Raw genomic sequence first — 27,212 nt, 5'->3', positions numbered from 1 at the left:
TCCTCCTACTTTCAGTTGTAGGCACTCTAGGCTCCATGGTGTGGTGGTTGTCCTTCTTCAACTCCATCTTAGCTGAGTGGGGTGAGTCCAATAAATCAGAGCATAGGAGCTGAAGTCTGTTGAGGCTCAGGGCCTGCTATCATATTGTCAGTCCAGAGATTCAAATCCCCTAAATATATCTTAAACCCCAAAACCATCTACAATTCCAGTAAAGTAGCATGAAAGTCTTGTGAAAAGAGATCCCATCTGAGTCCATTGCCATCACGCAGAAACACCAGCTTCAAAGAAGGGCCATCTGACATGGCAGTGAACCCCATCTGCCATGACCATAGAATTCGCGGGTCTCTTTAGCCCTCAAAGGAACCAATACCTGGGGTTGTATCTACTTTATCTGTCTCTTAGACTCTGCTCAGTTGAGCATAAGGGCAATCTTTCTGACAACCTCCAGACTCTTTTTTAGAGACTCGTAGCCATATAAACTCATTTCTCATTTCCATTTCCCCCTTACATTAGGTCAAACAGCATTTTAAAGTCATGTTATTATATGTAGACAGGGATATTCTGCTGATCCGCATTGAACCTTTAATTCAAGGTCATTTTCTAGTGCATCATCAGTTGGTACTTGGTAATGATCCCTCGGTGCCAGGGAGGTTCATCCCCGGGTGTCATGTCCCACGTTGGGGGGAAGGCATTGCATTTACATGCTGCCTACGTATATATTTTTAAAGTGCACATGGTATCAAGGTGGAGGTAGCAGGAAAGGCCCATGGACTTTTTTGTCTGGTTCTTGAGCTATTGAAACACTTTCAATTAGTGCTTCTGTTATCTTCATTGACTTCTTTGAAGCATTGGCATTGCCCCTTTCATGAATTTATCATTGCTTTGCCCTTTGTCATCTGTGCTGTCATGGATCTCCTAGAACTTTGTCCATCTTTTCTTTCATAGTTCTCTCTTACCCTGCCTGCTCCTTAATACTGAGTTTCTCACGGGTCTATCCTTGGTCCACAGCTTCTCTCACTCCATATACCCTTTTCAGGGTGGTCGCATCACTTTAACTAGCACCTTCTACTGATGTCATTCAAGATGATAGCTCCTCTTCAAAGCTTCAGACTCATCCACCCAACTGCCGGCCAGACATTTTTACCTGATGTCCCATGGGTACATCAAATTCAACACATCAAAATGTAACTTAACACATCTGCTAAAATGTAGTGTATTGAACGCATTTCTCTATTTCTGTTCCCTCCTGAAACCCAACTAAAGTGAGAGTAAGGACATTTTTTAAAGGTATAAATCCCACAGCTCCCCCAAATAGGATAGACAACAGCAAATGAGGCAGATCAAATAATTTTTTGTTAGCTGGAAAGTGAATAAATAGTATGCAGAGAAAAATAAGCAGAATATAAATGAGAAACAAGCCAATTCACATGACATAACCATGGAAATGTCACCCTGCCAAAAATTTTTTTTGAGGTACCAGGGCCAGGGATTGAACCCTGGACCTTGTATATGGGAAGCCAGTGTTCAACCACTGAGCCACATTGGCAACCCTGAGTTGGTTTTTTCTTTTTTTAAAAGATTTATTTATTTATTTCTCTCCCCTTCCCGCCCCCACCCCGGTTGTCTGTTCTCTGTGTCTATTTACTGTGTCTTCTTTGCCTGCTTCTGTTGTTGTCAGCAGCATGGGAATCTGTGTTTCTTTTTGTTGCATCATCTTGTTGTGTCAGCTCTCCGTGTGTGCAGCACCATTCTTGGGCAGGCTGCACTTTCTTTCGCCCTGGGCGGCTCTCCTTACAGGGAGCACCCCTTGCGCATGCGTGGGGCTCCCCTACGCAGGGGACACCCCTGTGTGACACGGCATTCCTTGCGCGCATCAGCACTGTGCATGGGCCAGCTCCACACGGGTCAAGGAGGCCCGGGGTTGGAACCGCGGACCTCCCATGTGGTAGACGGACGCCCTAACCACTGGGCCAAGTCTGCCACCCTGAGTTAGTTTTTTTGTTTGTTTGTTGTTTTTTGTTTTTAGGAGGCTCCAGGAACTGAACCCAGGGCCTTCCCATGTGGGAAGGAGGAACTAAACTGCTTGAGACACATCCACTCCCCAAGGTCCAAAAATTTCAAATACTGGATACAGCAAAAGGAAAAGTGAGGCAGGGGGGTGAAAACATAGGTTGGTTGAAAGTCTGTAAGATCATAAACATCCTCAGTTCCCCTCCCCTATCTTAGAAGGTGTGTGGAAAGATTTATTCTGCAGAAAATTTATTCTTTGGAAAACTAACTCCAGTCTTGGGGATACTAGAAACAGTGAAAGTTAGGGAAGAGGCACCCTACTGAAAATTAAGCAAAAGCCTGTACACTGAAATATTCCAGCCCCTTGAACAGTCAACTTTAAGAAAGCTGGCAGCAAGGTCTAGACGTGTCCATCCCTCACCCATGAAATAGAGTGAAGGATTCTTCTCTAGATAAACGGATTCCTCATAGAGAAAAGACCTAAACTGATAAGGAGAGTCCACCCACCAAACCACACCAGTGGGCCAGTGGGCTACTGACAAGTCCCTTCACCACAATGGCGCGTCCAACCAGCAATTCAGTTTCTCACACTTAATATACAAATAGATTACAAAGAACCACTGGATATTTGAGGAAAGCCTCTAACTTGAAAGAAAAAAAGCAAAAGAAATCTTGTTTTCTTCACAAAAGAAATCTCAGAAGAAACAGTAATACATGGAGCAGACTCTTTGAAAACAAGAAAATAATCTTTAAGAGGAGATAAGGGAGGACATTTCGTTTATTAAACAAGAGAATATTGTTTAAAGAAGGAAAAAGATCAAGAACACACTCTTGAAAGTTAAAAATGCTATTGTAGAAATCTGAAAATTAAACAGAAGTCACAGAAATCTTCCAGAAAATATAGCTAAAAGAGAAAGGAATTTGAAAAAAAGAGGGAAAAAGATAAGAAAATTAAGGGATTGGCTCAGGAAGACCACGGTGTGTATAATGGGAGCTCCAGACAAAGAGCGCAGATAAAATTCAGGGGAGGAAATCATCAAAGCAAGAATACAAAAGCATTTAGTAGAGCTATGAACATGATCTTCCCGATTTAAAAAGACCACCAAGTTTCCAGCCCAAGGAATGAAAAGACCTAGATCAGATTCCAGAAAGGGACAGAAAAACAGAAAGATGACTTAAAAACAATCAAGAGCCAGAATGACATTGGACCTCTCAACAGCAGCACCAGCAGCTAAAAGATACTGCAAGCACCTTCGTCATTCTAAGAGAAGAATGATTTTTCAAACTAGAATTGTATACTCACCTATACTATTAATCAGATACTAGGGCAAAATAAAGACATTTTCAGATATAATAGTTTCAAAAAAAGTTTTTTTTTTTATTTGCCCCTTCTTATGAAGATATTGGCAGAGTGTTTCACCAAAACAAGGAAGTAAACCAAGAAAGAGGAAGACATGGGATCCCAGTAACAGGGGAGTTAGCACAGGAGAGAGAGGAAGTAAAGTCTCAGGATGACAGCTATGCAGCCTAGCAAGTCATCAGTGCATATTAGAGCAGTACAATAGAGAAATCCACAGGGGAGGTTCTCAAGGACAAAAATAAAACTGGCTACCTAACACACTTTTGTGAAAAATCATACCCGGTGAAATACTACCATTCTATCAGCAAGTTTGGGAAGAAGTCCTGATAGTGGCATAGAAAACTAGGCAATCCAAAAGAGGCAATATTAATTCAAGGAAGAATATAAAAACTGCACCAAAAAAACCCCCAATTGTAATTATAGTATACTATTTGCCTCAGCATTGAACATTGCATATACAACAGGGTAAATATTAGCTATTGATTTAGAAAAAAAATACAGTATGACCATTTAGACAGGACAGAGGGTAGGCAAGTTGGGTCATAAGGTGCTAAAGTGCTAAATTCTCAACTTTCCTAATAGGAAGTCAATAAAAAAAGACCTTAAATTGATCAAAAGTACAGCTGTAAACCCAATAAATCTATAAATGGAGAATAAGCTGATAACTTAGAAATTTGGAGGTAAGAAGTGATTAAAGTATGGAAAGGAAGTCTCAAAGATAAGGAAAGAGTGGGGAGGAGTGAGCAGGAGGACTAAAATTTTTTACTTTGAGCATTGTTGTATTACTTGGATTCTTTCATCATGTAAATGTATTATTTTGAAAAAAAACAACAAATGTAATTAAAAAGAATAAAAAAGCTAAACTTATCACCTTCTTCCCTAAACTTATCCCTTGCCTTCTGCAGTAACCAAGATTTGCCATTTTTGAGCCTCCCCTGTGGTTCTGTGATGTGAATTGCCTTCTTTCTAATTTATATGTGTCTTTCTTTGCTGTCTAACAAAAAACTGTTGTTCTGCTTCATTTGCTCTTGTCAGCCCTATTTTCTTGGGCCATAGGATTTATAACTTTTAAAAACTTGTTACACAGCAATAAATAACCAATACAGAGGCAGGATATAAGCATAAAGTAGGAGGTGGAGAAACAGCAGGATGGAAGCTAGAGAAGCCAACAGGGAACAATCTTGGAAAACTTAGTATGATGTGCCACGAACTTTTATCTTTCTCCTCTAGTGATTAGAAGCTGCTGAAAAGTTTTATGTTTTGAAAAGATTATGACCTTCTTAGAACAAAGGACTTAAGATGGGAAGACAGAAGGCAAGGAGACCAGTTAAGGGGTTTTGCAATAATCCAGAATAAAGTTGATGGGAGCCTGAACTAGGATAGGGCAATAGCAATAATATGGACAGAGTAGGTTTGAAAACTGTTAGAAGTTAAAATTGGCAGGACCTTGTAAGTGATGAACTATTAAGTATAGCAAAGAGTCTAGGCTGACTCCCAGATCTGACTGACATGGCTGGGTGAATGGTGGTACCATTAAGTAAAATCTCCCACTACTTGGTTTTGCCACATATTTAATTAATATTTGTGTGCTTGTGCATATGTGTGAGAGAGAATGGAAGAACCAAATCCAGGGCTGAGAGAGTGAAAAGCAACCCTGCTGGTTTCAGCATACCCAAGGCCGTGCTGCAGCCACAAAATGGCAATCCTTTCTTCTGAGCAATTTGCTGTTTTCTTACCAATGATATCCCTAGACTCACTTTGTTCCTTCCACATCCTGAACAAAGACAGCCAAGATGGTCGATTACTGAGCTACTTGCCAGCCTCCAATCCAAAATGGGCCCCCTCTTCCTTGATCCCTCCTTCCACTCACTCAGTACAAGGCCAAATCCTCAAAAGGCTCTTCCTCCACCCTGTGGCCCGTCCCGCGTCTGTCCTCCCTTGCTGCAGGGAAGCTAATAAACCTAACTTTGTTTCATTATGAATGTATTTCTAGTGGAACATCCCACTTGAAAGATGTACTAAGAAAAGGTAGGAAATGTAAGGGAACCATAAAGTATAGAGAGAAGAGACAGTGATGGATACAACATGGAGGTAAGGGCTTTCTCTACCATTTTGAGATAGGCCTCTGCCACGATTGCTGAACATCCAGAGGTTGGTTTTCCAGCCTTTACTTTGCCAACGGTTGCATCCTTGTGTAAGTAAACTCGTTTCTCTCTCGGGACTGCAGTTCCTTCATTAGTAAAACACGGGGACTAGATGGACTATGTTATTCCCAACCTCCCCCTCCAAACTTGAAATTTCTAGGATCCTAAAAAGTAGTCAAGGATCAGGAAAAACTGCAACAAGCTCTGAGTTACAAAGACATTTGATGCAAGCTACTTTGCTCAAAGAACTTCAGGCCTGTTCTGGTGTGGAAACTTGGCCATTTCTTGCCAAGTGTTGGTAAGGCTGGAACCTGAGAGGAGCTATCTTTGGTCTATTTTTGGTTCAAGACCACTTGGACTACTTTTTGTTTTGTTTTGTTTAGCATAGATTTAAAACAACAACAATAACAACAAACCCTATCAGCAAATCCTAAATCAGTGACTTCCAGCAAGGTTTCTCTGAAACAAAAGTATCTTCAGGCGGCGGACTTGGCCCAGTGGTTAGGGCTTCCGCCTACCCCATGGGAGGTCAAACCCCGGGCCTCCTCGACCCGTGTGGAGCTGGCCCATGCGCAGTGCTGATGCGCGCAAGGAGTGCCCTGCCATGCAGGGGTGTCCCCGCGTAGGGGAGCCCCACGCACAAGGAGTGCACCCCGTAAGGAGAGCCGCCCAGCGCGAAAGAAAGTGCAGCCTGTCCAGGAATGGCGCCGCCCACACGGAGAGCTGACACAACAAGATGACGCAACAAAAAGAAACAGATTCCCATGCTGCTGACAATAACAAGCGGACAAAGAAGACACAGCAAATAGACAAAGGGAACAAACAACCAGGGTGGGGGGAGAGGGTAGAGAAACAAATAAATAAATAAATCTTTTTTTAAAAAAAAGAAAAAGCAAAACTGCGTGTAGCACAGCGCAGCTCGGGATAAATGCACATCTTGCAACTTCCTTTAAAAAAAAAAAGTTTCTTCATACACCAAAGCTGACCTGCATGTAAGCAGTGAACTGTGGAAAGTGCCATAGGCTGCCAGTTCAGAGAGTCCCTGTTCAATGGCTTAGGAGCGTCACTCTCCTCCAATCCAAGGTAACTCTACAAACACTCCAAGACCTAGAAGGCGAGTTAAGAAACAACAAATTATTTCCAGTTGATTTGGTGATAGCTAAAATTTTCATCAAGAATCCCAGGCAGAAAAAAGTTCCATTTTCAGAATTAGCTACAGCTGCCAGATCCCCCTATTGGCAAATAAACCCCATATTCTAAGTTTCACACTTAGTCGTCTTATTTAACTTTCTACATTTCTTGCGGCTCAATTTAGCTGCTAAAGGGCTTCACCCTGGCCAGGCGTTTTCCTACAGCTTGCTTACCCTCCCTCAGCACGCCTGGTCCAGCTGTTTAGATTTAGAAGCCCCTTCACATACTCTCCTCCACAAAGAGCATCTCCCTCCTCTAACAGAACTCAATTCATGAATCATTTTCAGGTATATATTAAGGTGTGAGACACTTGCTAAAACTTGTGGAGGAGTCAAAGATGAAAAAGGCAGAGCAAGTGTCTCCAAGGAGCCCTCATGCCAGGAAGGAAGGTAGACATGTACACACAGCCAGGAGCTCCAGGCAGGCTGGGCTGAAGGCTGGTATGAGTTACAAGGAGCTCAAGTCTCCAGTCCACTACAACTGTGCTCGGTAAGGCCCTCATTGGGTGACTACCCCACTCCCAGTGCAAGCCCTGTTGACACACTATGTCTGGCTACTTCTAATGCCAGGGAAAAAAAGGTTTGACGAAACAGAACTCACAATTCTTTGGACCACCAGAGTCAACCGGGGCGATCTTGCTGCAGGACCACATCCTATCCCACTCTCTCAACACCCCCCAGAGAAGATCAGAAACCTCACAATGGAAGGAAAGTTGGGGAAAGTGACCTTAATTATGCAAACAATGAGAACAATGAGATAAGAAAGATGATGGAGTAAAAAAAAAACAAAAATAGAGCTTTTCTCCACTCCACCCCTTTCTAGGAAAGCCTCAATCAGCAGAGGATTGAGAGTGATCTTAAGGAGAATTAATGAGATGACTGTTAAACTCAGAGGCGTCTGCCTGACCTTTTCACCAGCCTCACAGGTTGGCATTTCTGAGAAGTGGTGACTCCCCCAGAAGAGTTCAAGAAGTTTGGTGAAAATAAGACAGGGCCAGAGAGCAGCTTTTCATCAGTAATAAACAATTGCACAATTTTGATTTGGGCTTCCCTGGTGCACAACCTCCCAAACGAGGGGTCTCAGTAAGAGTCCCCTATGTGAGAGCTCCTAACACAGTACCTGGCACACAAATAGTCCACAGACATTTGGGGAAAGCAACTCAGGTCAACAAAATTAGTATATAGGATTTAGACCATGCACACAAAGTTTCAAATGTGGGTTTTGCCCCTTAAAAACTATCTTTTGACAATGTACTTGCTTTCTGAGGGGAACCACACTATTTTTCATAGTTACAGGGAGGGATAAATTATTATATCAGGTACAGCAGAGAGACAAAAGCCAGTCCCTGCCCTCACCTTCTAATTGCAGACCTTAAAACAATCCCTGGCAACAAGCAGATGCTAGGCAAATCTAATTATAATTTCCTTTGCCTTGCCAATGGTAAATTATTGTAATAAGACAAGCTTTCAGAGCTGAATATTTTTTCAGCACCAAGATTCAAGTACAAGGGGAGGGGGAATTTGGGTTGTAAATTACCCGGGTAAAGACTCGGTGAAGTGAATCCAGACCATGGATTGAACCTGAGTTTTGGTTTGGAAAAAATGGTCACCACCAGGATAGGATGTCATGGGCTGTGCTTTGTGAAAGATTGGCAAATCCATTGAGGTACCTGCTTCTTGACACATGGAATTGCTTCACGTGGATAAAGCATGGTATACTAAAAGTCCTGGGTAAAATGTACTTAACTTTCTCCCCACCCTCTCCATCCCCATCCCAAACTCCAATAATGGAAGTGGAAAGACTCTCTACACCACTAGCATAGATATTCGTTGTTCTTTTTTTCACACTTAAAGGTACATTGCTGAAAAACCCAAATTGGTAAAATTCATATCCTCATATTACATCCACATTTTAAAAATCATACATTATTCATCTTCATTAAAAACCTGAAAATAAAGAGGACTTATAGTCTTGATAAACTCATCTTAGGGTACCTGATTTACAAACACATGAATGTCCATGCATATTTTTACAATGATAGCTACTAGAAGAATGGAAACTTTAAAAAAGCCAATCTAGACAGATTCCATTTCATTCCAACTGCCTCTCTTCTTTTGGGTGTGTAATATCAGGAGTCTTGAGAGACACTGGCCAGTGTCACATTCATCCCAGTCTCCTTTCTGAGCCTGTAGCTGATGGTGAAAATGGGATAAATCTTCTGCTTTAGCTTTGATGTTTTTTTCATTAATTCATTTCTGGTAGTAAACTGGGGCATGTCTTCCACTTCAATCCCATCTGCCATTTCCATCACCTTGTCCAAAGGAACTCTGTTGTAACTGCAGCCCAGGGATAGCACCTGGTCCCAGTGTCTGCCACCATCAGCAGGGTGACGCAGGAGGACCTCCATCCGGGCCTTCCATTGCTTCCTGCTATCTGAGCAGGAATGGAACTTGTTGGCGAAATTGGTCCCATGCTTCACCCCCAGAACCAGCTCCTCCACCAGCGCAGCCGCCTTGCCACCCGCCACGATGCCTGCAGCAGCCAAGCACCAGACCTGCCCCTGGATCTTTGTTTGTAGTTTATAACTGCTGCAAGTTTATGAGAATTAAGGCTATAATGGCACTGTAAGAAGAGTTGTTAAAATACCAACATAACTGAACACGTATTTCTCTTGTTCCACCAAACTTATTTAGATTTTCTTCAAGGTCTTGTCCTTTCTCCTTTTGTGCCTTCTCATTAAACCATCCCTTGAATATTAATTGCTAGTCCATATGTTTGTTCAGACCTGACACTGTAGTTGGGCATTTCAATCCAATACCCCCACTCTTTGCTGACACCTTGTCATGGATACTCAATTGGTCCCTCAAACCCAACCAGATTCCTCTAGGTCCTTGGCTATGGTACACAAAATAATTTAAGAACATGCCAGTTCAGGTAAACCAGTAATTCATTAAGGAACTGGGAAAAGAGAATAGAAATGGGAGAAAATAACTGATTTTGGGTCCCAGATACACTTGCTGCTGATTCAGGCAAGAAGAGGGAGAGAGCTGTGTGGTTGCTTTTTAAAACCATTAATTACACCTCCCCTTGCCCGGGGAAGAGTCCCAGCTGTTTGCTGTTTTGATTGGTTACCCCACCAGTCAATTCCCCCAGGGGTGCCCAATGACAAGGCCCCTTGAGAATATCCAGGACTTTTCCTTGATCCCAGATGAAATTCCTTTCACATGGGGTTTCTCACGAAGTTCTTCAAGGAGCCAGTTCTGGTGGGGGTCTTTCCCCCGGGGGGCGGGGGCTGTTCCAGATGGGTTCCATGGCCATGTTTTTCACAGCCGTCGTTTTCTGCCAGGTCCCAGATTTGTCTTCTCATTCCCTAACAGCCTGCCTCACCAGCAAGTCCTAAGCCTGACCATCACATCCCTGACCCCCTGAAACTTCCTCCTTCCTCTTAATGGCACCATACTATCTTTGCATGAGTTCTAAAACCAACATTTTCAACATCAAATAAGTCACAAATTCCCATCATTCTCCTCCTTTTCCTCTCCTCGAAATTCACTGCATTCACAGTTCAACTCTTAGCACCCGCCCCCAGCCGCACCCACTGAGGGCATTTGCAAAGCCTCCTAACTCACACCCCTCAGGCTTCAGGCCCTTTCCCCTGCAATTCAGCCTCACATTGCGGTGGAAATGTGCTTTCTAAAGCACAAGGGAAACGGACTTTGGCCCAGTGGTTAGGGCGTCCGTCTACCACATGGGAGGTCCGCGGTTCAAACCCCGGGCCTCCTTGACCCGTGTGGAGCTGGCCCACGCGCAGTGCTGATGCGCACAAGGAGTGCCGTGCCACGCAAGGGTGTCCCCCGCGTGGGGGAGCCCCACGCGCAAGGAGTGCGCCCGTGAGGAAAGCCACCCAGCGTGAAAAGAAAGAGCAGCCTGCCCAGGAATGGCGCCGCCCACACTTCCCGTGCCGCTGACGACAACAGAAGCGGACAAAGAAACAAGACGCAGCAAATAGACACCAAGAACAGACAACCGGGGGAGGGGGGAATTAAATAAATAAATCTTTAAAAATAAATAAATAAATAAAAAAATTAAAGCACAAGACAGTCCCTTCCTCAGACATCTCCAATGGCTCCACACTGCACCCACGATAAAGTACTAACATCCTGTCATGAAATTCAGTGTCCTGTATAATTGTCCGGCACACACATAACCTTCCAGGCCAAACTCACATGAGCACCTCACAAACTCTATGCTGCGGTCAAATCAAATCCTTCATTGTCCCACAACTTCACGAGGCCTTTTATGCCTTCACAGCTTTATTAAGCATAGATCCAGACAAACAGGCACTCATCAGTACCAGTTGAATGATAATAGAATCTGGTCTATAAACACTGCAAAATTCTGTCAACTTTTCTCGATGTTTGAACATTTTCATAATCAAACATTGAGAAAATATTACTTGAATGAATAAATGAATGAACAAATACATCTTTTGAGAGCTGGCTCACCTCATGCCCAGGCAACCATACAGATACAAGACCTAGAAAGATGAGTAACAGGACCTGGGATCCCTAGAGGGAAAGGAGGAAGGACTAGCCCAGGGTGCCTAAATAAATAATTTGATCAGTAGGCCACCCAGAGCAATTTAAAGGCAACCACTAATTAGAATCAGAATAGGGAGAAAAGGTTAAGAGATAAGTTCCACGGGTATTGGAAAGATAAGATGCTAAGAATTTGCTTTTTCAGACTAATGGATATATGGACTTGAGTATAGTTTTTTCCCTTGCTCTCCATATACTGAGTTAACGTAATAAAAGAAAAGCACTTTGTTTTGCTGCTAAGGCTCTATCTGCCGTATCTCTGAGGGGAAAGAAATCTCAATACTATGGTTTCAGTTCTCTTTGTGTTTAGGAGTAGAGGTTTTACAAGGAAAGCATCTGATCACTGCCATGTGACCAAGTCTATTACTGTTTAAATCTTTGAACTTGCAAATACAGCAAAAGAGTTCAGATTCCTTTCATGGTTGTGACTAGGAAAGTACAGTCCTTAGCTTTTTGTCCACCTTACCCCTCTCCCAAATCAATATAACTATTAAAGCATCACTCTTCTCAGCTACCATAATGTACTGTAGCAGAACGCTCTGGGTTTCTAGGTTCCAGGCTATGACACATAATGGGATTTTTTATGACACATAATGGGATTTAAGGGCTCACCATAGGGCAGACGAGGGTGTAAAGAGTTAAGAGATAGTACACACCCAGACAGGCTTGTGGGTGTGCTACAGAGTGAGACAGGGTGGGGCCAGGGGGGAGGCCTTTTTAGGGCCTCCCCCCTTCCTCCTGTTGGGGAGGGGCCCCAGCTGTTTGCTGATCTGATTGGTTGCCTTACGATGCCCACCTACTAGCTGCAGGGGACCAGTGAAGAGGCCTTTGGTTTGGAGTTATCTGGGACCAATGGGGAGGCCTGTTTGGAGTTATCCGGGGCTTCCTCTTGAGCCCAGGGTCTCGGCGGGGTCTTTCAGGCTCTGTTCTTCCCTCAGGGGTTCCCAGGTGGGGTCTCGTGGTCAGGTTCTCTGCCAGGTCCCAGCTGTGACTCAGTCTTCCCGCTTTCCCTCGACTAACCTGCCCCACCTACTTAGGTTCACTAAACGTTCTTAGCTCAGTCCATGAAAAACACACATTATTAAACCCATAGGAGTGTTAAATTAAAGCAATCCTATTTGGTCTTTAAAATCAACCACACTTCCTGTTAAGAATGGCTCATTACCTACTTGGGTGTGAACCAACAGGTATCTGGCCGCGTCTGAGGCAGTAACTAAGCTCTTCCTCTCACTCTCTTAGAACCGCACAGACCCCGGCAGCATGCATCCCTCAACCCTCGGACAAAATCTACACTTCCTCAAACAAAAATAAATCCATTAACAAAACACAAAATATCTTTGGCCTCAGGGTTTTATTTTTTCACGGGGAGTGAACTGATGTACCCAGCAGACTTCAATGCCCTTATACGTCATTTTAACTGTCTGCCAGTCAAAATCCACTTATTTCTCAGTCTATAAAGTCAGCCTTGTAGAACCCCACTGTAAATTGGTTTATAAGCTGGGTTCATGTATATTGTGAGCCCAATTACGTCCCTCCAAAACAACCAAACCATAGATAAAAGATGAATGAAACAGCTTCTCGCTAAGAACACCGACCCGGCATTATACCCTAAAAGGTTTTCACTGTGCCTAGTCAGCCTGGAGTATATGTCTAGAAATTCCAGGGAGCTAAAGAGACTTGGCAAGTGTCCAGACTTTTACATGCCAACAAAGCTCGTGTAATCTAGTTTTCCAAAAATGTTTCAATTCCTGTTTTGAACATCTCTCTTTAAAGTTATTTTTCAAATTCATTCTTGTTGACTCTGTTCTTATGCATCCACACCAATTCTCTACATGAGTTAACCATTTAAGTGGAGAGGGAAGAGGCGATTATTGAGTATCTCACCTCCTTTCTCATTTGCAGATGAGGAAACTGATGCTGGAGAAGATAAGAAACTTCCCTAATGTCCCCCAAGTGGTAGATACTGGGGCGAGGTTTCGGTGTAGGGTCATCTAGCTCCAAAATCACTGGGGTTGCTGAGAAGGTATGGGAATGACAGGTGACTGCAAATGGTGGTAGATATGAACTACAGCAATTTGAATCCAGCCCCACTTTGGTTTCTGCAAGCACCAGGGTCTTGATTGACGTATCCAGTCCTCCATAACCTAACATTAAAATAGTTTTAGTTGCCTAGTTGATAAACAAAAGTGCCCAATTGGTTTTGAAGTGAAAATGAAGCCTGAAACTGTAACTGAAAGTTAAGAATCAACAAATAATTATGATTATAAAATCATTATATAGGGAAGCAGATGTGGCTCAAGTGATAAAGCTTCTGCCTACAATATGGGAGGACCTGAGTTTGATCCCTGGGGCCTCCTGGTGAAAAAAGAAGAGGAAGCGTGCCCGCTCAGTGAGCTAGTGTCTGCGCGAGTGCCTGCGTGCTGAGCTGATGAGCACGAGTGCCCGTGTGGTAAGTGCAAGTGCCTACGTGGTGAGCCAGTGCCTGCACGAGTACCCACGTGACTGCCCATGTGGTAAGCCAGGGCCCGCACAAATGAGTCATGCAGCAAGATGATGATGCAACAAAAGAGAGACAAGGGGAGAGTCAAGGTGAAGTGCAGAAACCAGAAACTGAGGTGGTGCAATTGACAGGGAACCTCTCTCCACATCAGGAGTCTCCAGGATAGAATCCTAGAGGAGAGAAAATGAGAAGACAACACAGACAGAAAAAAAAAAAAAAAAAAAATAGCAGGGCAGGGGGAGGGGAAGAAGGAAAATAAAAGAATAAAATCTTTTTAAAAAATCATATAGATACCTTTATATTATAAAATAGCAAGAGGTTAATAACTGAAATTGCTGAAACTGGATGGATTTAGCCTAGACCTACTATTATGATGATAATTCTGAAAAAAGGTCTCACCCTTGTTTATGGCTACTCTCCCTCATGTATAATTTTGTGATGGTTATTCTAGACTGAACTTGACTTTGTGGTTATTTCAAGACTAGGCTCCCCCTTATGTATACTTGCTATTGTGATGGTAACCACTCTACTCTTTGCTGTTTAAATCCATAAAAACTCCTGCTCCCCATGGTCCCACAAAGGCAGATTTGAGACACCCAGGTCTCCTGTCCTTCAGCTGGTGTTAATAAACCTGCTTCCTCTCATGACCATCCTGGTGTAGACTCCAATTCATCTGTTCCTGGCAAGACCCCAGAGGGACCCTTGCAGAGTATCCTTCAGATAACCACAATTGATATATGGCCAGAGTTTTAAACGTTGTGTTTTGTTTGTCTGGTTGGTTGGTTTGTTTTTCCATTTTCACTGTAGACTTCACCATCAATCATAATTTATAAGGAAAACTACCTTTCGTGGAGAAGTCAAGCCCAGTGCAAGGGCATTTTCTATGTGTTATTTCTATTTCTAGAAAGAGAACAGTATTGTTCAGTAAAAATACTGTGTAGAAAGAAAAGAAGTCCTTATATTCCCATCTTTCAGATGGGTGACACCCTTAAAGTAATTTGTCCAAGGTCACTAGCTAACAAAGGGCACACTAGCCAAAATCCTTTCCTTTCCTCTGACACCAAGCTGATCTGAAAGGTACGGGAGCTTCCATTTCACAGGCGCCTACCAAACCCTCTGCAGGAGCCACATCCACTTCTCCGGGAGCTGCTTCCAAATCTCTCCCGTCTTTCTCCTAGTCCTACGTTCCAGGAAGAGCCCTTCTGGTGGGACTTCATTGGCTTAATCCAAGCCTCCCTGCGTGGGGCACGTTCCAAGTTGAGGCATTTTCCATTTCCACTCCACATACACCAGAGAAACGTGTTGAGGGAGGAAGGGGACGCTCCCCTCCCCACACACACATACTTAGAGTGATGAGGCGCCCCCTCGCCGGCACTTCCCTGGAGGGGCTCCGGGAAGCCCAGCCCCGACTTTGCTAGTCCATGTCCTGGGTGCGACCGCCTCTGGGCGCGCCTGTCGCCTTCTGGAGTGTTCCGGGCTTGGCGCATCCAGAGTAGAGTGCGCAGCATTCCCAGACCCAACTCACCGCCACCGGGCTACCTCCCTCCTGGGTGCCCTGCGCTTTGCGCTGCGTGCCGGGGGCCGAGGCCGCCCGGTTCCGCCCGCACCACCCGCGCGGCGCGGGCCGTTTACCTGAGCCGGGCGCCGGCGCTCCCGCGTGCGCTGCGCGGTGCACAGACGCAGGACGTCTGGTCCCTGCAGCGGTTCCCAAGTCAGGGAGAAGGGAGGCCGCCGTTCCCCTTGCTCCTCCTCGTCACGAGTCCCCTGCAAAACCGGAGTTTTTAAAGTGCTCCTCTAAGCTCACATGACCCACCCAGAGCCAAACGGCCAAAGGTATCTGTCTCTCCACCTCCTCCTGCGGGCCACCTCCCGCGATGGCGCTGAGTCGGCGCTTCCCTTCCTGTTAGAAGCAAAGCAACCCCAAGGGTGTCATTTCAAAAATTAATCGATAAAGATCAGTCGTGGTCGAACTCGGATTTGCTTGTTTTGTTACAGTGATTTTCTCTTCCCCTCTTTTTAAGGTTACCTTCGGGTTTCAACACAGTATTTTGAAATCACTCGTCTGGAAGTAAAGTGTTTTACTTTCACCGTTTAAATAAGCCGGTAAGTATTTGCTGATCATCCGCATTCCAATCACACTAATATCGAGGCCAGCTAATAATGTGCAGGTGAGACACTGAGACTCAGAGAGGTAAAGACAACCATCCAGGGTCACGTGGCTGGCAAGAGGCCACCTGCCTGCTAGTAACCCGGTCCTGGGCACTGAGCCAGACAGTGGAGTGGGGGTGGTGGCTTAAGAAGTGGAGCTCAGGTATTAAATGGCCTTGTTGCAATAGCAAGGTAAAACCAAATAAAGGAAGGTCGTTGTTGCCCTGTCTAAATACCCCAGACACACTGTGCTGCCCTGGTGTTGGGAGCGCCCGAGTCAGGCACCCTGGCTGTGAATCCTGGCTCTGCTGCTTCGTTACTAGCTCTGGTGCATTGGTTTAAAGGCAGCCCTAACAAGGCCACCGTGATCCTTTGCAAGGTAACGTAGATGTTCCTCCCATCAGGAGGTGGAGTCCATTTCTCCTTCTCCTTGAATGGGGTGACTTATTTTGACCTTTATTTTTTATTTTTTAAAGATTTATTTCATTTATTTCTCTCCCTTTCTCCCCCATGTCTGCTCTCTGTCCATTCGCTATGTGTTCTGCGCCCGCTTGCATTTTCCAGCGGCACTGGGAAACTGCATCTCTTTTTTGTTGCATCATCTTGCTGCATCAGCTCTCCATGTGTGCAGTGCTACTCCTGGGCAGGCTACGCTTTTTTCACGCAGGGCGGCTCTCCTTGCGGGGCGCACTCCTTGCATGTGGGGCACCCCTACACGGGAGCCCCCCTGCGTGGCATGGCACTCCTTGTGCACAGCAGGACTGTGCGTGGGCCAGCTTACCACATGGACCAGGAGGCCCTGGGGATTGAACCCTGGACCATCCATATGGTAGACAGACGCTCTATCAGTTGAACCACATCCGCTTTTCCTGTTTCGACCTTTAGAATGTAAGCAAATGACCATGTGCCCATACCATACTGTCTTAGTTTCCAGGCTGCTATGACAAATACCACACACTGGGTTGGCTTAAACAACGGGAATTTATTGGCTCACCATTAGAGGCTAGGAGAAGTCCAAAATCAAGGCATCAGCAAGATGATGCTTTCTCTCCAAAGCCTGTATCATTTTGGTACTGGTTTAAAACAACACAAATTTATTCTCTTAACAGCTATGGAGGAAGAGATGAAGGCCTCACAAGGCTGGTTCGTGCTGTCGGTTCTAGGGGAGAATCCAGTCCCTTGCCTTTTCCAGATTCTAGTGACCACCTGTATTCCTTGGCTTCTTGGCTCATTCCAAGCTCTTGCTATTATCATCACTTCTCTTACTGCTCACTCTTATCCTCCTGCCTCCTTTTTAGTTTTTATAAGAACCTTTGAGATGGCATTAGCCTGCTCAGATAATCCATGATTATATCCCCATCTCAGGATTCTTAATTTAGCTATTCCTGCAAAGTCCTGCTCCCCATATAATATTAGTAGGTTCTGGAGTTTTGGATGTGGACATCCTTGCGGGTCATTATTTGGCTTACCACAGTCATAATGCAAAATGTATTTCTTACTATGGGATGTGGTTAAATAGCTTGAAAGTCACTACACTGGAGGGGCTCTGAATTTATAAAATAAGATATGTTGTTTTTCTTATTATGAGCATAATACACGATTATTCTGGGAATCTGAGGAAAGATAAAAATTCAAATGTCACTCCTCAGAGGTAATCAAAATTATGTATTTCTATTTAATCTTTTATCTATACAAACACATTTAAAACAAAATTGGAATCATATTTTATGTACTTACCCTGCTTTGAACAATTAGAATTAATTCCAATTATTTTTAGAAGTTCTTGATTCAAATATATAATTTTAATGACTGCATAATCTCAATCATTGAATATACCATCATTTATTCAACTGCTTTCCAACATTTGGTCTTTTGGGTTGTTTCCAATTTTTCCTTATTATTAATTCACTAAGAAACATTCTTGGACATAAAAAATTTATGTGCATCTTATTATTTTCTTAGTGGTAAATCTGGCAAACAGAATTACTGAGTCAGAGTCTTTGGAAGGTTTTCCAGGTTTGAGGAAGGGAACTCTGTTGGCAAAATTTACTGGTAGGGGTGGGGTAGGGATGCCTATGGGAAAGCACTGAACTCGGGGAGGACTGTAAAAATAATCCCTCCAAAAGATGATGAAGGCTTAGACCAAGTGTGGTAGTCCCTATGACAAGGAGGGGACAAGTTTGATGTTTAGAGAAATCAAGTGGACTTGGTGACAGCTAAACATGGGCTGTGCAGAGGAACAGGTCTGTATGTTTTCATTAAAACTTACCTTTTCTTCACGTCTATTGTCCTCTGGCATCTGACGAGTCACATGTGGTGAACCCCATGAGCAAATGCTGCTAGGAAGCCATGGTATTGCAGAGGGGGCCACATGCAGGACGTGATTGCAGTAGCCTGTGCAGGTATAACCTGCAGGATCCTGGCAGACCGATGACTGTGATGTGGGTCTTTCCTCAGAGACCAATGTATTGCTTTGCTTTATCCACTAGCAATTTTCAGTCCAGTTGGCAAAATACTTCTAAGATTTTAAAAAGAATACATTCCAAAATACTTTATCCCAAATGACCATCATTACTAGAATCAACCTAACAGATGAAGAACCAAGGTATGTAATTCATGGAGGAGACTCAAACTGCCTCAAATGATGTTGTTAGCCCCTTACTTATAGGAAGAGTACTGAGAGGTGGGGGGAAATAATGGATTTTCTAAGGGGTTTGGTAAGCCTTTCTCTCTGATTGGCTTTTCTGAAAACAAAGACATAAACTGTCAAATTGATCAGAACAGATGATTTTATGGTTTCCCCAAACCCTTTTGTTCTCTGTCCCTACATGTGATTGGGAGGTTCTCTTTTGGTAAGCTCTGACGAGCATTAGTGAGGCCCAGCTTTGAATCTAGAACCTGCCTTTGGGATCTCACGTAAATCACCTAGTCTTGTTTTTCTCATCCATACATGGTGAAAATAATAGCTACCTTGCAGTGTTAATAAGAGAGCGACCAGCAATTCCACTCCTAAGCGTAGTCCCCAAAGAACTGAAAATGGTGACTCAGCTATTTGTGCAACAATGTTCATAGCAACATGATTCACAATAACATGTCAACCCAAGTGTCCATCGAAAGATGAATGGATAAATAAATTGTGGTGTAAAATGGAATATTATTCAGCCACAAAAAGGAATGATGTTCTGATACATACAACAACATGGATGAATCTTGTAGGCCTCATGTTGAGAGAAATAAGCCAGATACCAAAGGACAAAGTGAGTGTATGATTCTACTGTATGAAATATCTAGAACAAGCAAATTCATAAAGATAGAAAGTATATTCGAGGTTACCAGGACTTAGGAAGAAGTAGGAATAGGGAGTTATTGCTTAACAGGTACCGAATTTCTGTTTGGGGCAATGAAACCTTTTGGTAATAGATGGTGATGATGGCAGCATGACATTGCAAATGTAATTAATGCCACTGAATTATACATTTAAAAATGGCTAAAATGGCAAATTTTATATATATAAATTTTATTATATACATACATAATAAGATAAGATGGTGCATAAAAAGTGCTTGTTATTTAGGTGGTACACAGCAAATGGCAGCTATAATAATGCTGCTGCTGCTGCTGATGGCAGTCTTAGATTCCAGGTCTTGACAGGAATTTTTTTCAACTGTCTCATACTTAATTGTATCCTCTTCCCCAGTGTTTTCCTTTACTTTTATCTGGACACCACCAAAATGCATGCCTCTCACTGACCTGTAGGCAGAGCTCCGCAGTGCCCCTTAAATTTCAATTAAAAAGACACAGAAAACAGCTTGAGCAGGTAAATACAATCCCAATATCTAGGTCTGTAAGTGTGATTTCACATTTGTAGCTGGTGCCACCAAGATAAAGGCAGGCCCGGGATGAAAGCAAGGGAAACTGATTAACTTTGTAGGCAGCCGTGCCCTCATGAGCGTCTCTGCTCTGCCAGCACTTCTCAGGGTTTCTGCCGCTGTTCCGTCTAAGCGTTGAGAGAGATCTTCAATGCGGCGACCTCGCAGCTGGAAAACACAGCCCAGAGGCACACCAAAGAGAGAAATGCCACAGCCTGCACGTTGTATTTACTTGCTCAATAAACACTTTGCTTAAGACAAGAAGTCATATGTGTCGCACAAACACACACTTGCAAAAAGGCGTTTGCTGACAGGAGGGGAGTGGATCCAGCTGAAGGATCACCACAGCTGGTGTGCGCCTTAGCCAGAAGCTTTGGCCGCCTCAGTATGTGAGAAGCCAGCCCAGATGGCAGCAACCCAGCTAGAAGACCCCAAAATGTGCCCTGATAAAGTCACCGAGGCACTTCAGTCTCCTTATACTATAGTAAGGAAGGGGCACCTCCTAAAACTAGCCGGCGGCTCCAGACTCCAGGGAAGTCGTGGGTAATTACGTGGTAATTATTTATAATCAGTGCCTCCACTCTCAGCATGATTATCCTTCCCTGGGTGGCTTGCCTCCTTAAGCCTGGTTTATGTAGGGAAACAATGTCCAAATTAATCTGTCTTTGAAAGCGGGTCTATACTCCTCTGATGATCCAGATGGTTTAGCACCCTTTGGCAGCAGGTGTTAAGCCTTTCTTACAAAAGGCACATTTCCAGTCTCCTTTTGGCTATAGACAAAGCCAGGCAAACGAGACTTTGGTGATTTCAGGATGAATTATGGTGTTAATATAGACTTGGTCACTCAGGACAGCAGAGCTGGGCCTGTTTAAAACCGTGTGAAATCATCACAGCCAACCTTTGTAGGGGCTGTGTGGTTGGCCAAACACTTAGATATATCGTGCCTTTTAGTTCTCACATCAGCCCCACAGGTATAGACTGATGTTATGATGAGCCTGCTGGTGAGTTCAGTATAATATCGAGTTACGTGTGCAGCCTTAGAAGCAGACTGGTGGGGATTTGGACCCCAGCTAGGCCACTCATTAGCTTTGTGACCTTTGCTGAGTTCATTAACCTCTGTAAGCCTTGGCCTTCTCATATATGAAAGGAGGACAACACCGACCCTACAAGGCTGATCAGAGGATTTAATGCAAGTGCGTGTGGCACAGTGCCTCGGCTATAACAAGCAGCCGGTTTATTTGTTGTAGGAAAGAATTTTATAAATGATACACATGGGCCACAAAAACTAAGTGAAATGGCATTTGGTGTCTTCTCTTTTTCCTCAATTTAGATTTTATTTTATTTTCCTCTAATGGAAGTATTGTTTAGTCTAGGTGTTCTACTTACTAATAAAATGCCATGCCTTTGATTCATTACATGACCCAAAACAGGGTTGATTTAGAGTAATGACTCTCCATTTTTTTTTTCGTTTTTTTAGCCTCTTGAGGGCTTTCCAAAACTTCAAGAATCATGTACCAAATAAAGGAATATAAGTTAAAATAAGTAAAGATTAGTCAAGCAATTGCATAAAACCATACATTGCCCTTTATGCTTGGCAGTCAGACTAAACTGCTCAGAACATCTAGCCTGGCTAATTCACGTGCATATAAAGGACTCTCCCTGGGGAAGCAGACATGGCTCAACTGAGAGCACATCCGTCTACCATATGGAAGGTCCAGGGTTCAATACCCGGGGCCTCCTGACCCGTGTGGTAGGCTGGCCCACGCGCAGTGCTGCTGCACACAAGGAGTCCCGTGCCATGCAGGGGCGCCCCCGTGTATGGTGTCCCACCTGCAAGGAGCACACCCCTCAGGGAGAACCACCCCATGTGAAAGAAGCATAGGCTGCCCAGGAGTGGTGCCACACACATGGAGAGCTGATGCAGCAAGCTGATGCAACAAAAAAGAGATGCGGTTTCCCAGTGCCGCCGGATAATGCAAGCAGACGCAGAAGAACACACAGTGAATGGACACAGAGAGCAGACAATGGTGGGGAGGGGAAAGAAATAAAATAAAGCAAATCTTTAAAATTAAATAAAGGACTCTCCCTTCACTCTGAGATGGTTTCATCCTAGAACACAGTAGTTGGGCAAAGAAGATGCTCCAGGAGGCAACCGCCCCAGTCACTTCTTCCCTATCCTCTGTCCCTGGCCACAAGCTTTCTCTCATCCTTGGTCCTTTCATCTCAGAACGGGGATCCTACAACCTCTTTGTTTACCAAGAGGGTGCTGATGGCCAAACGAGCAAGGGACATGAAGGCACCAGGTGAACTATATAGGGCATGTCATCTGTGGCACAGCTTCCCCAAGGATATAGAATTGCCTGGGCTGAATTTGTTTCCCCTTTCCCCACCCAGACAACTATCAACAAAGAACAGAAGGGGAATTCTCCCTTTGCCCTCCTCCAAAGAGCAGCTAAACATTGAATTTCCAATTTCTTGGAAATTGTGCCCAGATGGTTGGAAAAATCAGTAATTCCACTTTCCCTCAGGAAATGTTTAAACAATAAGTAATTAAATAAAACAAAAAGCATTTGCAATATAATCCCAGACCCCATAACTCTACTCTCTCAATCAGTAGAAAGACCCATTTCCGTCTCTCTGTCTCTCTTCCTCACCTCTTTCTTCTTTTTTCATTCATTTAACCAAAATCTTTTGAGCACCCACTAGGTACCATGCACTATTCCAGATGATCAGACTCAATGCAGGCGACGTCCTGAAACCATGGTCTGACTTTCTAGTAGAGGGAGACAGAGAGTTAGCAAGTAAATAATTGATGAACAACGTCACTTGAGATTGTGATCCATGCTGTGAATGTGGTGATTAAGAGAAACTATGCAGAGGAGGTACTTCAGGGATGAGGTTAGGAGGGATTTTCTGAGGAGGTGACACGCAGGCTGTGCCAGGAAAAGAAGAGAGGAAACTGGCCAGGGAGAATGTTGTAAACAGAAGGAACAGCAACTGCAGTGGCTTTAAGGAAAACGAGAGATTTGTTGAAGAACTAGAAAGGGCACTATGAGAGCTGTGGCTGAGTGAAGGACAAAGAGAGAGGTTTGAGAATGGACTGGAAGTGGGTGGAAGCCAGCAGGGCCTTGATCACCACTGCAAGGGGGCTGTGAGTTACTCTTCATGTGATGGAAGACCAATGGAGGATTTACACACAGGACTCTGATGAATTGGTGTATGTTTTAAAGGATCACTGCCCTGGTTGTCACGTGGAGAATGGATTATAGGAAGACAAGAATGAAAACAGACCAACCGCTTAGAAGACCACTAAGGTAGTACTCTAGGTGAGAGCATGTATCACAGAAGCTAAGGTAGCAAGGATTAAAAACAGAGTATGGCTTCTGCTTCTAGCCCAGATGGAGTAACAGGGCCAAACAACAAAAACCCAGATGAGATATAGGAAACAACAGTTTTCAAGACAGTGGATGTCAGGCAACAGAGCAAAGGTAAACCATATGAAATGGAGAACAAGACTATTTCCAGGCCATTGCTCAAAGAGGGGGAATCCAGCTAGAGCCTGGCAGACTCCCTACTTCTAGAAGATGGGGCTGAGAGTCCAGGGAGATCATGGTGGCTAGAGCGCCCAGTGCAGGGTACCGAAGAAGAGACAACTGCAGAGTCAGCCCTGGAGATTGGCTGGGAGCGATTCTCCAATACCCAGCAGTGTAGGATAGTGCCTGACATGAAGAAACTAACCAAGGCAGAGAAAAGAACCATCTAAGATGATTAATCGAAAAGGTGCCTGGTGCTCACACAAGGCCAAGAATAGTGCCTGTTTCCACCAGTCAGATTGGAAAACCTCAGAATTCATAGGGCTTTGGGCAGATATTCAGGAAGGGTTTTTCACAGTAGGTGGAAATAACTAGCCTTGGGCTGGAGCACTGGGTGGGATAAGGGCAATTAGACATGGTAGAAGAGTGTATCTATTCAAAATGAATCAGAGAGAAAAATTAGTTTGGAAAAAAAATCTTTTAAAAATGTTTGAAGGAATAGTGACCAAAACTTTTCTAAATTTGATAAAAACTATAAACCCACATATCCAAGATGCTCAATGACCCAACCACAGGAAATGACACAAAAATACATCATAATCAAATTACTCAAAATGAGTGATAGAAAATCTTAAAAGCAGCTGAAGAGGAAAAAAGGGCACATTATGTATAAAAGAACAAAGATAAAGATGAAAATACATATCTTCTCAAAAACACAGTATAACAACTTTAAGTACTGAAAGAAAAATATGTCTACCTAAAATTCTACACCCAGTGGAAATATCACTTAAAAATAAAGGCAAAATAAAGAGGTTTTCAGACATACTTTTGAAGTTAGCCCCAGCTTTACAACTTGCTTTGGCCAATGAAGTGCAAGCAGCACTAACTTGTCCCAGAATGAGGCAGAAGAGTTTAAAAGCCAGGGTGCAATTCTCGATGCTCTCTCTTCCCTGCCTCACCACTGCAGGAGAGGGCAGGTTCCAGATGGTGCAGCTCCTAGATGGTGGAATTTTGGCCAACATGGACCACTAAGTCTCAGCATAGAGGACAGTTGCCCTAGAAATTTGGAGAACTGAGAAACAGTGCCCACCTTCGACCTGGGCAAGATGGGTCTTTGCGAAGGGCCCCTCTTCCGGCTGTGCTTATTCCCATGGGGTGAGGAGTCCACGGGGTCCGAGGAGCCAACTGGGAGATCCCACCCTCCTTAGGCTATGATTTGGATGACAAGGACCTCAGAATTTCTCGCCCTAGTGTCCCCAGTCTGCTTCCAGAGCCCCATGGTATTCTTTCTTGGATTCATCCTCCACCTGAGCAGTGGCCGAGGGACATATATGCACAGCTGGGATGGGCTAAAGGGGCGCTTTCTCCTTATACCACCACGTTTCAGCACAAACTTCAAGGAGTCTCAGAATTCTAGATCCAAACCTGGTTTTCCAGGTTGCATTAAAGGTTTATTTTCCCAGGTTGTTATACTGGTATATTTTTCAAGGTTGTTATGAAGGTATATTTTTCAAGGTAAGAGGGTAGAACATATTTCATTTAACAGTTTGTTACCTCGGCTCATAAATTTTAAAATATTCAGATATATATTATGTGGGTCTCTATATTTGTTCTCCTGCCACAGCCCTCCCAAGAAAGGGCAGGCTTGGGAAGAAAAAGACCTTTATTGATCTAAGCCTCAGGGCCTGTTTGTTACCACGTCATAAGCCAGCTTATTCTTACTATTATCCCTGGAGAGGAGGGTGTGGATTTCCCAGTTACCAACTCCTGGCGTCATCCAACATGGCGTGAGGACGGCAGCGTGGGTTCCAGAAGAGGCTCAACCCAAAGCGGGGTCTGGGGAGCCTCTGCGAATACTCCTGTTATCTGTGGTGAGGGGTGAGGTGAGCGTCATCTCTGTAAATTGCCTGGAGCAGCATTGCAGACAGACAGACAGACAGGGAGCGCCCATCAGCTGTGTGGGTGAGTCACTTAAGCAAAAGAGACTGTGACTCCTGAAGGCCAGAGCCCTCCCACTTGCATACATCAAATATGCAATATGCAATATGCAAATATGCAAATATGCAGGTTTGCATGGGAGAAACCATGTTCCTCCCCCCATCCCCCTACACTGATCATTTGGGTCCTTCTCACCAAACTCAGCAAGTGTGGGCTCAAACTGAATATTTTTTTCCACAAAGGTGTAAAAGACCTGACATTTCTTACTCGGGCGTCATGAATCCGTTCACACCTAACCACTATATAAAGCATTATTATAATAATCTAAACTGGGTTTAGACTCTTGCAGGGAAAACAAATACACTTTAACAGCCTATGTAAAAAGCAATTATCAAGAAAATAAAGCTCTGTCCCAAGCTAGAAGGGAAGGCAAGGACCAGAGAAGAGAAAGGAAGTAAAAGATATTGATCTCTCACTATTAGCCAAAAGCCATGCGAGGTGTAGCACATGCATTATCGCATGTCATCCTCACAGTAACCATAAAAGGCAGGCTTTACATTCTCCTTTTTCCAGTGGGAGAAACCGAAGTATAGAGATGTTCAATAATTTGTCCCAGGTCAAAGAGCCGCTAAGTTTCGGAACTGGAATTCACAGTAGGACGGTTTGATACAGAAACCCTCGTTGTTCCCACATCTCTGCCTAGCCACCTCCTCGATACTTAGAATAAAACGCTGGGTTATTCACACCCCTGTCCTGCTTCCCTGTTTTTTAAAATCCTGTCCCATTGGCAAGGTCGATAGTGGATCGCGGTCCCTCATCTGGGGTTGAGAAGTAGACTGGCTGGCGGGGCGCTGCGAGAGATCACGTCTTTGTGGTGGATTTTCTCCTGGGCGGCTGGTAGGGTGAGCGAGCAGGCCAGCTGGAGAGAACATTCCCTAACCGCTGCCTATGGGAGCAGATAGCCCTGGGGCGACCTGCTGGAGCTGAGAGACGGGCATTAATCTGGAGCTGGTGGGCTCAGAGGCGGCCCCGAGCCCCTGCAGGGACGGCTGGGCATTGATAACCTTCGCCCAGGAGTTGCAAAACCTCCTTTCACATTCCACTTTGTTTTTTCTCTCCTTAAATCTAAAAAGGGGCTGCAGGGCAGGCCAGCAAAACATGATGAGATGGAGACAAGCATAGCCAATCGGTGCAAGGTCATTCCTAGACTTCCGGCAGAGGCAGTGTCCACGTTGAGTCTTTAGTTCCGGTTCTTTGACGTCGAGGTCTCTCTATCTTCTCTTCCCCCACCCGGATGCATCACCTCCCTTGCAAATCTGTTGCAGAGTAATCACATCTTAGTACTAGGTCCCATGTTCTAGAAAGGTCAAAATAAATGTTAATGATGAAAGGCCATGTATTAAGCTTGTTACTCTTTTAAATGATATGAAGGATACATTTTAATCAGAAAATTATAATCTAAGTCACTGTACCATCAAGCCACCTCCAAAATCTCTATGCAGACCTAACTCTGAAAACAATTAAAATTCTATCCAAAGACAATGAGCTTGTTAAATAATCAGACGCCTCTCATCTCATTTCGTTTGGGTTGAATTTTTACCCTGAGGCATCTGAGAGTGACTAAGCCTGGGTAGCTCTGAGAAAGGTCATCTATGAGACAACCTTAGATTTTTTTCTCTTTAGAAGTCTTTAAATTCTAATTAAATATGCATTTTGACCAGGGAGCGTTTCATTAGTATGGATGTGACTATTACTCCCTGGCGTAACCTACATAGGACATTATGCTAAATTATCAGATTTTTCTGTTCCTGCATAACTAAAGACAAAGTCTAAGACGTCGTAATTCTTTATCAAAAGTGACAATTGTTTTATATATCTGGGGATTTGTCTACAAATGTTCCCCTGGATTCTCAACGTTAAA

The 27,212-nt window shown here is 44.1% G+C and overlaps 1 protein-coding gene across 2 annotated transcripts in view; it reads right to left on the bottom strand.

Moving 5' to 3' along the window:
- CPVL (carboxypeptidase vitellogenic like) overlaps nucleotides 1-15,613 on the bottom strand; it is a 130,520-nt gene extending 114,907 nt beyond the window's left edge. Inside the window, exons 1-2 of one of the 2 annotated variants that reach the window (XM_004476077.5) lie at nucleotides 15,436-15,613; nucleotides 6,501-6,621 (exon numbers count right to left, since the gene is read on the bottom strand). In XM_004476077.5, the coding sequence (XP_004476134.2) occupies nucleotides 6,501-6,534 (34 nt within the window). In that variant the 5' untranslated portion in view covers nucleotides 6,535-6,621; nucleotides 15,436-15,613. The remainder of the gene's footprint in view (nucleotides 1-6,500; nucleotides 6,622-15,435) is intronic. The other variant, XM_004476078.5, reaches the window with a different exon arrangement.
- Nucleotides 15,614-27,212: the final 11,599 nt, after the last annotated feature.

Source organism: Dasypus novemcinctus, chromosome 5 (assembly GCF_030445035.2).
Source record: "Dasypus novemcinctus isolate mDasNov1 chromosome 5, mDasNov1.1.hap2, whole genome shotgun sequence".
Lineage (NCBI taxonomy): Eukaryota > Metazoa > Chordata > Mammalia > Cingulata > Dasypodidae > Dasypus > Dasypus novemcinctus.
The sequence above is the reverse complement of the archived record's forward strand: the minus strand, read 5'-3'. Positions and strand labels throughout refer to the sequence as shown.